The following is a 12,944-nucleotide window of genomic DNA, read 5'->3' as shown; positions in this document are numbered from 1 at the left end:
GGTAGCCCGAGCACTGCTTTAGCAATGCCGTGTGCTTGTGCCGTTGGTGGCTCTTCCTGTCCCTGCTGGCACTAGGTGCTGTAGTGTGGGCACATGGAAAGGGGTGGGGCTGCAGTGCAATTATACTGGATCTTAAAAATTAATCAGCTGTTTGGAAGTAATAATAGTTCTGTACAGATAATTATACAAGTGGATTTTTATACGGTATGTGTCCCGTAAATAGAGATCAGAGAACTCTTTTTTTCTTCCTTTCACAATGTGCCAGTAAGATAAAGCAGTTTCCTGCTTGAGGATTCTTTCATCTGTGTATGTTTTATTTTTGTATGGTTTCAAAAGTAGTTCCTGAGTTATTCTGTCCTTCATTGTAGAGACTCGTATCTTCGTGTCAGTCACTAGGATTTCAGTGGTGTGCTGAAAGTTCACTTTTCTTTGCAACTCTCTGTGGGATGGTTTTATGTCATCTCGTGACTTGCCTTGTCGGCACTAAAAATACTTCCCTGAACGGAATGACATCTTTCAGCCTTTTAAGATTCACCTTCATAGAGAAATGGAAATTCTGGTGCTCTCCTGGAGTCCTAGCTTCCAAATTAGCAGGGCTCTTTTGTGGCAAATATGATTGCACTATCCATCTTCAATGTTAGCACATAAGATCCTGGCATGTAAATACACAGAGGGCCACTTGATATAGGAATTTTGTAAGAAATCATCACCTTATTCTGCTCTGGTTTGAGAATTTTGAAACCTTCTGTCACCTAGTTCAATTGCAGAGTATTGTGAAACTAGAGCCCTTTTTCTGGCACGAGCTTCATCACTGATTGATCTAGTCACATCCAAGTGTGGTCTCAGAGGATATTTCGATTGTCAGCTCTCCCCTTCAGTAGCTCACAGGATCGCCCAGCACTGGTGAAAGTTCTGCTCCTCCCCAGCCTCTGCCAAGGAAATTTGCTGGTGTTGTCACTCCAGTTACATTAGTTACCAGGATGTGGTATTCTCTTGAAAAAGTGGAAGTCCATGTGTGCATTCTGTTAGTGCCTCATTCCCTTAATACCCTCCCATATCTTTTTCAGATTGAAAGAGTCAATCCTTTTCCAGGATTGAAAGAGTCAGAAAAGGGCCTGGGGCATTTGTGGAAAAAATGAAAACAGGCATTAGGAGAGTAGGGTGTGAGCATGCTCCTGTAGCTACAAGGGAAGAAGTGAGCTGGCTTCAAGTGATGAGATACGTTATATTTGTATTGTGAACACGTGTAGTTTCTGAGCTCTGAACACCACTAAGTAAACTCTTTCTGCCCCAAGCTGAACTGAGCTCGCAAATGGAAATATAAACTGCATACATTTAATCTCTGCCCATGGCAGGGGGGTTGGAACTAGATGATCTTTAAGGTCCCTTCCAACCCTAACCATTCTATGATTCTATGAATCACCACTTAAAAAAAGCTATAGGTTTTCCTGACCTTAGAGGAGGCTGGATTCGTAATTGTACTATAGCCATACATGGAGAAATCTGACATTGAGAATTTGCTGTCATCAGAACAGCAGTCCTCATGTAAAAAGGATAAGCTTGATTACAAAGAAAATAAAGCTGAAATTTAAAGCTAAGTTACCAGTTACCTATAGCAAAAGGGAAAAGTGAGCAGTAATTGCTAGATGTAGGGTAATACCGATTCACTCCATATCCTCTAACAAACTGCTTAGGCAGTTTGGAGCGTGGCTGGGCTTAAAATGCAAGGTATTTTTTGCATCTTTTAGGCTTCAGAAAATGGTCATGGATCAAGAGAAGCAAGAAGGTGTCTCCACAAAATGCTGCAAGAAGTCTATCATCCGACTGGTACAGAAGCTTGCACAAGAAGGACTCCTCAGACTCTATCGTACTACAGTCATTCAAGATGGCATTAGTAAAAAGGTGACTGCACAAACCCTGGTAGCGGAAATGGCTTTTCTCACAACCTTCTGATGTGTCAAAATGTTTTAGGCCTTTTTACTGAAATGCATGGATGACTTTACTTTTTGTAGCAGAACCCACAGTTGAGCTGCCCAGAAGCTACATGTCCCAAACTAAGCTACTGTGAAAACCAGATTAGTGCTTTCAGTTATTGTGCTGCAGATAATTGTGAGACCAAGGAATAGTCCAGAGATCAGAGTCTCTGAATTTCCCTTCTGAGAGCTTCTGCTGCTTATCAGGTATGCAATTCATGGCTCTCTCCCTGCACTGTCAGGCTGCAACACAATTCTGTTTAATCCCCTTTTGAAAGCCAAGAGTATATAAAAAATCTTGAGTTAGCTTCTGAGTTGAAATTTACAGAATGTGATCTTTTTTTTTAAAAAACAAAAATCCACTGTTATTGAGGTTTCTGGAAGTAAAATGTCTGTAGTTGTGAAGCTGAGAGTTGTCATTGTAATCCCAGTGCGAAATGTTCATAACCAGGGAGAGAATCTGTTGAAAATTACCTGCTGCACAATTACTGTAGAGCACATACGAAGTCTTCCTAATCTGAATTATGTGTGTGCTTTCAGCAACAATATGTGTTAGTCTGGTCTTATGAGGAATGGCTTTTCTTTTATCCCTTTCAGCCTAATTTGCAAGTTGAAGTGTTTTTTCCCCAAATATTTTGATTTAAAAAAAAAAAAACCCACACAAAAAAAAACCCACTGAGGTTTGTAGAAATGACATTAACTGTTTATTGGTACAGAAACCATACAGTCTGGCCTCTTGCTTAATACAAACTAGCAACAGGAGTTTTGATCCAAAAGTATTCGTATTCTGTGAGTTACTAAACCTTCCTAGGATTCATCCATTGTGGCTCCTGTTAATTAACTGTCTGTTAATTTCTGATAATTTACACAGCTGATTAAGAGCCAATATCTCCATAAACACCTTTTGTTTATTTTCTGCTGTTCTGAACAGGTAGAGTTTGTTGTGCATCCTTCAGTGAGTCCTACTGATCCCCTTGTAAGAAGTGCCATCGAGCAGGTGCGTTTCCGAATCTCCAATTCCAGCACAGCAAACAGGCAAGTTGCAATCCTGGTTTGGGTGGCTTGTGGGGAACTTGGCTTATCTAGTACATGCAAGAATATGTAGAGGAAATAAACACGAAATAAGCAAAAGGAAAGAAAAGTCTCTTCTTTAGCAACAGAAAAGTGGAAGCACAAAGATGAAGCAAGATGCTGAATGTCTCCTGAAGTCAGGAAAGAAGAGGAATTGAACTCTGCTTAATTTTTACCAAAGTGCTGTGTGGTTTTAATACAGGATTAAAGTTCCCCAGACACCAACATCCCAGGACCATGCTGAGGAAGAAAACCTGGGGCAAGAGGGAGTTCCTGATTCAGGAGAAACGCAAGAAAACTCATGTAAAGCTGATAATAATAGTCGGTCAAGAAAAACTGATGCAAAAATGGGCATAACACAGCTAAAAAACTATCACCCCGTTACAGGTACAGCCAACTTTTGGGTTTTCTGTCTTCTTTCACTTTCCCATTTATTATTAATTATCACTTTCAGATGTTGGGCTTTCCTAAGATAGAAGTGGGTTTTTTTTCTTCTTTTATAGAAGAAAAATTGAGGTTACATTAAAGCAGTCTCACTATCCATTGTTTTCTTAGCTGCTTATTTTTTTTACAATTGCAAACTTCTACTAGTGCTTCTTTACTACTTGTAACTTAATATTTGTAATGTATTTACTTTCAACTGCCCATCTTTCCTCCCATTTTCCTCACATCAGTTTTGCAGAGGTAGCTATTTCTCTTGTTCTAATCCTCTTTTTATTTCTGTTTGTTACTTAATCTTCCTTCCCAGTTCCAGGACTTGGGCGTTCTCTTGGGTTTCTTCCCAAAATGCCCCGTTTAAGAATGGTCCACATGTTCCTCTGGTACTTAATTTATGGACATCCTTTAAATGGAACGCAGCAAAAAGGAGGTAGTGATGGTGAGAAAAAAGGCAGCAAACAAGGGCTGGATGTGCATGCAACTGTACTTGAAGCACAACCGGATGGGACCTTAGAAATTCTAACAACTGCCGTGAATCCTGAAGTCTCTGCACAGGAGACTGAAGTAGAGCTGTCTAATCAAACAGGTAAGAAGTGGCACATCCTACAGGCTTTTTCGTGGTTCAACACTGGGAAAAAAAGGTAAGAGTCTACTTCAAAAGAGATTGAAAATCAATGGTTTAGATTCTTTTCAGGTCATCTTAGATTTTCAGATTTCCAGACTATGAACTGCCAAATGTGTTCTGCTTGAACACTCACAGTAGAACTATCAGTATAACTATTAGGTTTGTCCTGTCTGAATCTAAGGCCAGTCTTCTTGTTCCTAGTGTATGTAGATGATGTGTCATGGATGCGCTATGTCCCTCCTCTCCCGGTTCACAGAGAGTTTGGATTTGGATGGGCTCTTGTTAGTGACATTCTTCTCTGCTTGCCCCTCTCGCTCTTTGTTCAGATAGTACAAGTCAGCTACAAGGTATAGTGCTTTTTTTGTTTCACATTTGTTTCACTTTCAAGTCTGATGATATCAACTGTACCTACAAGCAGTAACAAATATCCTCTGACTCTGTTTTATCAAAACTAGCCATCAGAGAATAGACAGTCTAGCTCTTGATAGTCAGAGGAGGCCATTAAGATGAGGCGAGGGCTGGAGCACCTCTCCAATGAAGACAGGCTGAGAGAGTTGGGGTTGTTCAGCCTGGAGAAGAGAAGGCTCCAGGGAGACCTTCCAGCAGCCTTCCAATGCCTAAAGGGGATACAAGAAAGCTGGAGAGGGGCTTTTTGCAACAGTGTGTAGCGATAGGACACGGGGCAATGGCTTTAATCTGAAAGGAGATACCCTCAGATTAGATCTAAGGAAGAAATTCTTCACAATGAGGGTGGTGAGGCACTGGACCAGGTTGCCCAGAGCAGCTGCGGATGCCCCATCCCTGGAAGTGTTCAAGGCCAGGCTGGATGAGGCTTTGAGCAACCTGGTGTAGTGGAAGGTGTCCCTGCCCATGGAAGGGGGTTGGAACTAGATGATATTTAAGGTCCCTTCCAACCCAAACAAACCGTTCTATGATTTTACAGAAAAGTTAGTTACTTTTATAGCCACACTGAAAAAAAAAACCCCACCTATAATAGCCTTGTAATACTGCAAATTCTTAAGCTAATATTTTGCAAAGAGCTTTTTATAATCTTACTGAATCTTCTGCCTTGTTAATTACCAAGAATAATGCTTAAGCATTTTACAAAAGCAGTAACATTTGCTTAGAAAATATTTCCGTAGACAGTTCTGGTAGCAAAGCTCGATACTTTAGAGGATAGTTATATTTTGCGTTTTGATTAACTTCTAAAATAATCCTAGGTGGATGGTCTGGAAGATTTCTTAAATGATCCACTAAAAAAGCACACTCTGATCAGATTTCTTCCAAGGTCAGTCCGACAGCAGCTTCTCTACAAAAGGTAAGCAGATGAGTCAAAATAAATGGCTCTAGGGAGGAAACAACAGTGGTTGACCGTTTTCTCAGTTATTCCCTGTTTGTGTCAAAGAGAACTTTGTTACTTAAGACAAGGATCATCGATCTTCTAAGGATAGCGTGCCAAATTGTATTTTTCTCTCGCAAATAGAAGGTAATAAGAAACTAATAAACAATATTCATGCATGCTGTCAGGCAGTGTTTGAGAGCTGGGAGGTTCTGTCCTTCATAACTCATCAGCAGGATGTTACTTCTGTATAAAACACGCTCCTGACTGCTGCTAAATTCAGAATTTAATAGAGTCTAAATGTTGCTGTCCTTCATAAATCTTTCAGAAGATGCCACGTTCCCCAGTTCCTGCTTCTCATACATACCATTCAGTTTCTGCTCATGCTTTCAGTGGCATGTCTGCTGTTGTTTGCCATTCCTCATCCAGGAGATTTAAAAATTGAGATTGGACTGAAGCTAGGAAGGCAGAGGAACATTAAAGGAGAATGATTTGAATACGTGGAACCAACAGCACCATGTTAGTTTCCCCAGAAAGTCATGGCATGGATTTGGATGGTTGGAGGCTTATGCAATATTTTGCAAACCTGCAGACATGTCATTGGTGAGCGAATAGTGTTAGACAATATCAGCTGTTAAGACTTGTGGTCAGCTCAGGTTTGCAATTCCTAACCTGTTACTTGCTAAACCTTAGTAACAAGGAAATTGGATTTACAGTATTTTCTGAAATCTGCAGGCTCCATCTGATAGATTTACAGGAAACAGTATGACATAACCATGTTTTCTCTATGCCCCCCATTCATTAAAGCTTCCAAATCAGCCAAATTTGCTTCAATGTTTCTGAGCTTACCAAATGATCTTTCAGACCCCTAGAGAAAACTCCTGCCAAATACAATTCCCATTTAACTACACAGAAAAACTTAGATCTCAGTGAAGTTAAATGTTGGCAAAGCTAAATTTTGACGAACTCAGAAAGTAGATCTTGCAGAAGTTTCCTGCAACTTCCAGAATTTTGCCATATAAGTAGATATACAGCATGGAAAATGTTGCACTTTTTGCTCTGCCAAAGCTATAAGCAACTGAAAGCAGTTTCTTGGCGCAGTAATTCTAAACAACCTTAGCTACAAGGATCGTTGCCCAGTTCTTTATGTGTGCACATGTGAAGGCTTATCGGCCCATATTTAGCAGTCATGCTTTCTTACTCATGTCTTCTTTTTATAACATGAAGTTGTCTGCAGACCTGCTGGTGTTCTGACCTTGTTTAAGTCATTTTTACATATGGTATTTCTGGCTAATTTTGTTCTTTGCTAGCAAAATTTTAGTTAGTATTTGGCTGAAATATTGTGTTTGATTTCAGGAAAGGAAATTTGGAGCTTTGAGATATTAAATATTTTCCATAGGCTGACAATTCAAACAAAAATACTGCTTACAAAATTCTAAAACTCAGTATTTCAAAAAAACAGTGGTTTCCTGAAACTTCAGGTTGCTGCATGAAAATGGCATGTTTTCTAGTATCTTGTTTACTGTTTTCATGAGTGCTAATTGTGATACTGCTAATGTTGCTGCAGGAGGTACATCTTTTCAGTGGTAGAAAATCTTCAAAGATTATGTTATATGGGACTGATACAGTTTGGCCCAACAGAGAAGTTTCAAGACAAAGACCAGGTACTTTTTTAAAAAAAAAATGTAGCCATTATTATTCATGGGTTTTGTCCAGTGAAATAAATGCAGGATTTGGGGTTTGTAATTACCATAAATAGTTAAGTAAAATACTGATCTTTCAGATGTATACGCAAACCTCCAGATCCAAGTGACATGTTGCAAGTTGTGCAGATATTTTTTTACCTTTTTCTCTGGAAAGACACTACTCAAATGCATAATGCTGAACGTTGCACACAATAATGATCTGGGAGGTTCCAGACTGGCAACATGTCATGAAAAATGAGCATGCCACGTTCTTTTCCATCAAGATATTAGGCATTGGATGTCTGACACAGGATAAAGTCACTGATCAGAGTAAAATAATGAAATTTGTATGCATCTTTTTATAAAACGAGAGCACGTGCAAAGGAGCAAGCAATCCCAACGTATACTTTATGAGGATAAGGTAACTAGGTCTCAAAACACATCTATTCAAATCCTGAATGAGACCTCGTAGGAAATAGTTGCTTTCTGTGGAAACTTGGAATATCCTGTGCACAAGGGGGAAACGAATCTGTTCTAACTCTAGAACTGAAATTCCTGGATCCCTGGCAAGGGAAGTTTGGGAATACAATGCAATAGGGTGGGGATGGGTGTGTCTTCTGTCAGTACTGGCTCAAAACAGCAAAGACTGAGAAAATGCTAAGTAATCCTAAACTAGATCAAGTTGTGTGTCCTGTAAATTAGGCAATTTCAGTGATTTTTATGCCTGAAATATACTGTATTTGACAGGTCTTTGTGTATATGAAGAGAAATGCTGTGATTGTCGATACCACCATCTGTGACCCCCACTACAACCTGGCTCAAAGCAGCCGCCCGTTTGAGAGACGCTTATACGTTCTGAATACCATGCAGGACGTGGAAAACTTCTGGTTTGATCTGCAGTGTGTCTGCCTTAACACGCCACTGGGTATGGTATAACTGCACAGTCTTATACCCCAACTCCTTCTCCTTTCCTAAAACTTGAGACAGGCTCTGTTTTGTCACTTCCAATGTTTTGTTATCTTGTCTCGTCACCTTGGGCATCAAAAAAAGCTAGAATTTCTGTCCATATAATTCTATGAAGTTGAGATCCACTTGAAATTTTCAGAGCAGTGTTAAAGGAAGAACATTGCTGTCCTGTTAGAAGTATGATATTTGATAACAGCCTTGTAAGATTTTAATCCAGCTATGAAAACGCCTTTTCGAAAATAGTTACTAGAATATTTTGCCATAGCTCTCTACCAGTTTAAACAGAGATCCCTTCTCCTTACAAAAATGTTGCTAAACCTTCTGAAAGATAGCTTGAGTTAGTTGAGAAATGGAAGTTAAGGGAGTTTATGCACCCTAGGTTTTTTTGAGTTTATTTTTGGTTTTGGTCCTTTTACTTTTTTAAATGGATATACAGCTACAACAAGTATATGTTATCAAAAAAAAAAAGAAATTGGAGGCAAGACGTTTCTCCTGAAACCTTAGACAACACTGTTCTGTATTTCTGTAATTTCGTGAGCCAAGTAAAAGGATCTGGTTTTAATTTTGTCTTACTTTTTGCATTGAAGCAGTTGTGTAAAATGGTAGTGTGTTTGTGATTGTTGCAGCTTTTGCAGGCTAGTTGGACCATGATTGCTCTTAGCCCCCAAAATACAGGCATGATACTGTTTCATCAATTTGCATATTTATGGAAGCTTTGTTGTGTTCCAGTTAAGTATTCTCCATGTTGAGCCTTGAGGGGAAGATTGCTCTGTGCTGGATTTAAATTTACATTGAGCCTCTAGATCAGATACCTGCCTGAGATCTAGTCTTGCCCTATTGTCCTTGTAGCATGGGCAGCCAAAAAGCAGTAGTAAGCCAGAAATTAGGGTGTTTTTCTACCTTCGAGTTCTGCTACTATAAAACCATCACATAGGTTTAGGATATAGCAGAAGAGGCCTCTCCAACTGTGAAGGTGTCAGACACGCAAAGCATTCACGCTGTGTTTCAGCAGTCACAGCCTGCTCCATCGTTGTCTGAAAGGCTGTGCCTAGATATCAGTGAACTGCTGGATTTTTTTCCTTATAAAGGGTACCAGCCTCCTGTTGCTTCTGCTTACTTCTTCCCGTTACTTCTAGTTAGCTAGAACACCATGAGTCTCTGTGAGAAGGTATCGAGAAGTGGCACAAATGTTAGTAGTGTCTGGGAGCAGTAGTTTGCTGTGGCAGGGTGGACTGAAGAGGGGTTGAAGTCTCACTTCTCATGTTGATAGTCAAAACTATTTGTATCTCTAGGAGTTGTCCGCTGTCCTCGTTCAAAGAGAAGTAATCTTCAAGGGGAAGAGACTGCCTTAGATGTAGAAATGGAACAAGAGTCAGCAGTGGATAAACACAATCTGGAACGAAAGTGTGCGATGCTGGAATATACCACGTAGGTCATCTTCATCCTTGCTTTGTTGCTTGAATAGAGCAGGCAAAAAGAACTGTTCTGGTTTTACAGATGTTACTTCATAGCAAAAGCAGTTAAGACTCTAGCATTTCAGTTGGCTGTTGCGGGCTTTTTCTGTGTAATTCGGAGGCTATCTGATGTAACATGTAGTTATTATCATGTTTACAAGTAATCATTGTCTACCAAGCAGGTTTTTATGCTAGAGGAATGGGAAAAACAGATTCAGATTTCCTTCCTAAGTAATACAGGTATGTGTTGCATGAGTCTTGGGGACAGCAAAGTTGAGAGAGAACTAAGTGCAGTTAATGCAAGGGGAAAACTTAAAGATTCTCTGTTCCTGTGCTTTATATCATGGTATCTCAAGTACCCTGCAGCTTCAGTAGCTCCCCAGTGTCACGTTCTGAATTCTGTCCTTCTGTGTGGCACTTTACTGCACATTGTTTACAGATTAATTTCTAATGTGGTATTAGTGTGCACTGGTGAAATGTGGAAGTGATCTCTGGAGCGCTGCATCTTCTGCCTAATCACAACCAGAATACTTGAGGGGATTGTGTACTTACAGCCCGTGACAGCCATGCAGAACGCCAGTTATACCTTTTATATTGTGTTGTGCACTGTGATTTAGTTTTGTCAATATTCTGTTCTGTTTTAATAACCAGTCTGTTTAAAAGCTTTTTCAGTTAGTTCAGTGTTACAAGTAGATATATCAAGCTATCTGAAAAAAATTAATGGAGTTGAGGGAACCTAATTCCACTGATCCTTGCTGACAAAAAAAAATTCTGTTCGATCCACTTGTCAGCTTTTGCATATGGTCTCTGTTGTATGGTAAGAAATCTTTTAAATTGGACATCTGGTGTTTACTTGCAGTTAGGCTGGAGATGACTGCAACGTCTTTAAGGTCAAGAAACAGTTTTTTGATTTAATTAATGGTGTAATGTTATAATGAAAGAGCTGCCTATTGAAAGCCTGACTGAAATAATTTTTCCATGGTAGCTTTCAAAAACTCCTTCATAAGGTGAAACAGGATTTCAAAAACACTCTTTGGTGTTACTGGATTGTCAGAGCTGTCATACCTATTGCATATGCAAAGCTCATTTATAGTTTGCTGATTTTTTTTTTTTCTAAGAAAGTAAGTTTGTCTCCGAGTATCTTTTTCATCCATTACACGCTATTCATTACCAGTTCATCCATTACACGCTCTTCATTGTTAGCTCCATTCTCTTTCCAGGGAGAGAATTGCAATGCATTGTTTTTCCAGCTTGTATGTGTATTTAAACAAGCTTGAATGTATTTGTTAGAAAACTGGAGAGACCAATGCTTGACAGTCCGTGTGAAAAAGGGTTATGATTTCTTTTAGTTCCTGTGGAAGACTTTCCCCACACTTGTCCTGAGAAGAGTTTTTCATCCGAGCAGGTATTTCCCCTAGCTCTGTGGCAGGGATAGTGCTGAGAACAGAGCTTAACATGGCCACTGGAACTTAGTTAACAAAAACAAACTTGCTCTGGGTGTCATCTTTAAACTGAAAGCTCAAGTCGTAAAATATGAAGGATTAAAACTTAATGGAAAAGCATTGTTTCGTGCTACACTGGAACAGGGTTAAGGGAAGGAGCATCTCTCCTTCTCCTCCTCCTCTTTCTCAGCCCTATCTAAATCAGGAGGGCAAGGGGGAAGTTCTGCACATTGCACACACATCACTTAGCAGCTGAGAAGGCACTCTCTACGAAATAATTACTGTGTATTTTGTTAATTCTGTCTCTTAGAGGCAGCCGAGAGGTGGTTGATGATGGAACTATCCCCGGAGATGGGTTAGGAGCTGCAGGTCTGGATTCCAGCTTTTACGGGCATCTAAAACGCAATTGGATCTGGACAAGCTACATCATCAATAAGACTAGGAAGGTGGGTATCTTCAAATTTATCGACTGTAATGACTTTTCCAAATTTTAATATTCTTAAGGTTGAGATACTGATAGCAAAAGCTTCCTGCTTGCATGCTTTCTCAGTCATGTGTCTCAGTAAGGCTTTGCATCACTGCAAAGAAATGAATGCCAAATGTGGTAAACCTTGGTGCTGAAGCAAATGCAAGAATTGGACGTAAATTTTATCTGAACTGAATTTGATAACACATTCAACCGAAAGAAATACTTGATTAAGCAAGGGATTTAGATTACTTAGAGTTGCCGCGTGCCTTTCTGAAATGTAGAAGTTGTCAGATGAAAACTGAAACATCTAGAACAAGGAAATACACACAGCATTAAAAAAAAAAGTTACTAGGAAGCCCAACATGGGCAAATAAGAATGGCCATCCCAGTTCTGCCTAATGTCCTGTCTCTGATGGCTGCCAATAAAAGATTTGTAGGGAAGGTTGTAAGAGCAAAGTAGATGTATAGTGATATTTCCTCAGAATATTCTCCCAGCTCTCTGCAAGTTTGGCTCAAGGCCATTCTAAACCTGGGGGTGATGTTTCAAAGCTGCTAATAGCTTTTTCTTTTAGCATTAATTTGTGTAGTTGTTTTTCTAACACGTGTAAATCCTTTAGTATGCACAACTTCATGTAGCAAAGTGTTTCCAAGTCCTATTATGTGTCACCACTTCCTTTTGATGGTTTAAGCTCCCTAATAATTGTAGTATTATTGAAGCTCTGAAAAATAACATTCTCCATTACCCTTTCTGTCTCACTTGATTTTGTAAACATCTCTCGTGTTTCCCATTATCATCTCTTTTTGAAGACTGGCATCTATCTGTTCCCAGCATGGAACCTGTTCTGCCTTTAATCATTCTTGTTGCCTTCCTTTTAACCTGTTCTAGGTCTATTGTGTTCTTTTTATGGTTAAAATAGAATCACATAGTGCATTCAGGCTGTGGCAAACATAGCTGCATAGTGTTGCTCTCCTTTCCTAAGAATTCCTTGCTTTTTGACCATTGCCAAGCATTGAACAGGAGCTTTCACAGAACTCTGTAGTTACCCTACCCTAAGTAGTGGTCAAATTAGAGCCTATCAGTGTAATGTGAAATTAGAGTTGTTTGGTTTTGACCTCAGGCAGAATCATTTCGCTGCAAATTTCATCTGCTGTTTTGTCACCTAGTTGTTCAGCATTAACAACACCTCCTGCAGTTCTTCAGTCTTGACTTTCCTCTCCACATCTGTGACCAAATTCTGTCACCAATGAATTCCACACAAGAGAAATGGTTTTGCTGAGAATGGCAAAACTCCCACTATATTGCAGTGAGCTTAGGCTCAGATTTAACATGGATAGAATATGGTGTAGGAGGCATTTACTCAGTGCTTGTGTTTGCATTGTGGTTTTGTGCTTTTGGCATGTAAAATGCTTTGGAAAAAATACTGGTTTACAGAAAATTCTGCTCAGTCTCTGTAGCAGTGAAAGAATCAAGCATTTCTTTTC

General features: G+C 39.6%; 1 protein-coding gene across 4 annotated transcripts in view; it reads left to right on the top strand.

Annotated features, from left to right (window-relative positions):
• GTF3C1 (general transcription factor IIIC subunit 1) overlaps positions 1–12,944 on the top strand; it is a 43,760-nt gene that overhangs the window by 13,650 nt on the left and 17,166 nt on the right. For all 4 annotated transcript variants that reach the window (XR_015222622.1, XM_086621908.1, XM_086621907.1 and 1 more), the window contains exons 12-21: positions 1,749–1,902; positions 2,905–3,008; positions 3,247–3,431; positions 3,793–4,068; positions 4,309–4,454; positions 5,328–5,425; positions 7,014–7,110; positions 7,879–8,056; positions 9,390–9,525; positions 11,304–11,439. Coding sequence is in view for 3 of the 4 variants with exons in the window: in XM_086621908.1 (XP_086478034.1) it covers positions 1,749–1,902; positions 2,905–3,008; positions 3,247–3,431; positions 3,793–4,068; positions 4,309–4,454; positions 5,328–5,425; positions 7,014–7,110; positions 7,879–8,056; positions 9,390–9,525; positions 11,304–11,439 (1,510 nt within the window). In the remaining variant the exon portion in view is untranslated. The remainder of the gene's footprint in view (positions 1–1,748; positions 1,903–2,904; positions 3,009–3,246; positions 3,432–3,792; positions 4,069–4,308; positions 4,455–5,327; positions 5,426–7,013; positions 7,111–7,878; positions 8,057–9,389; positions 9,526–11,303; positions 11,440–12,944) is intronic.

Source organism: Tauraco erythrolophus, chromosome 17 (assembly GCF_009769465.1).
Source record: "Tauraco erythrolophus isolate bTauEry1 chromosome 17, bTauEry1.pri, whole genome shotgun sequence".
Taxonomy (NCBI): Eukaryota; Metazoa; Chordata; class Aves; order Musophagiformes; family Musophagidae; genus Tauraco; species Tauraco erythrolophus.
This window is presented reverse-complemented; position numbering and strand designations above follow the sequence as displayed.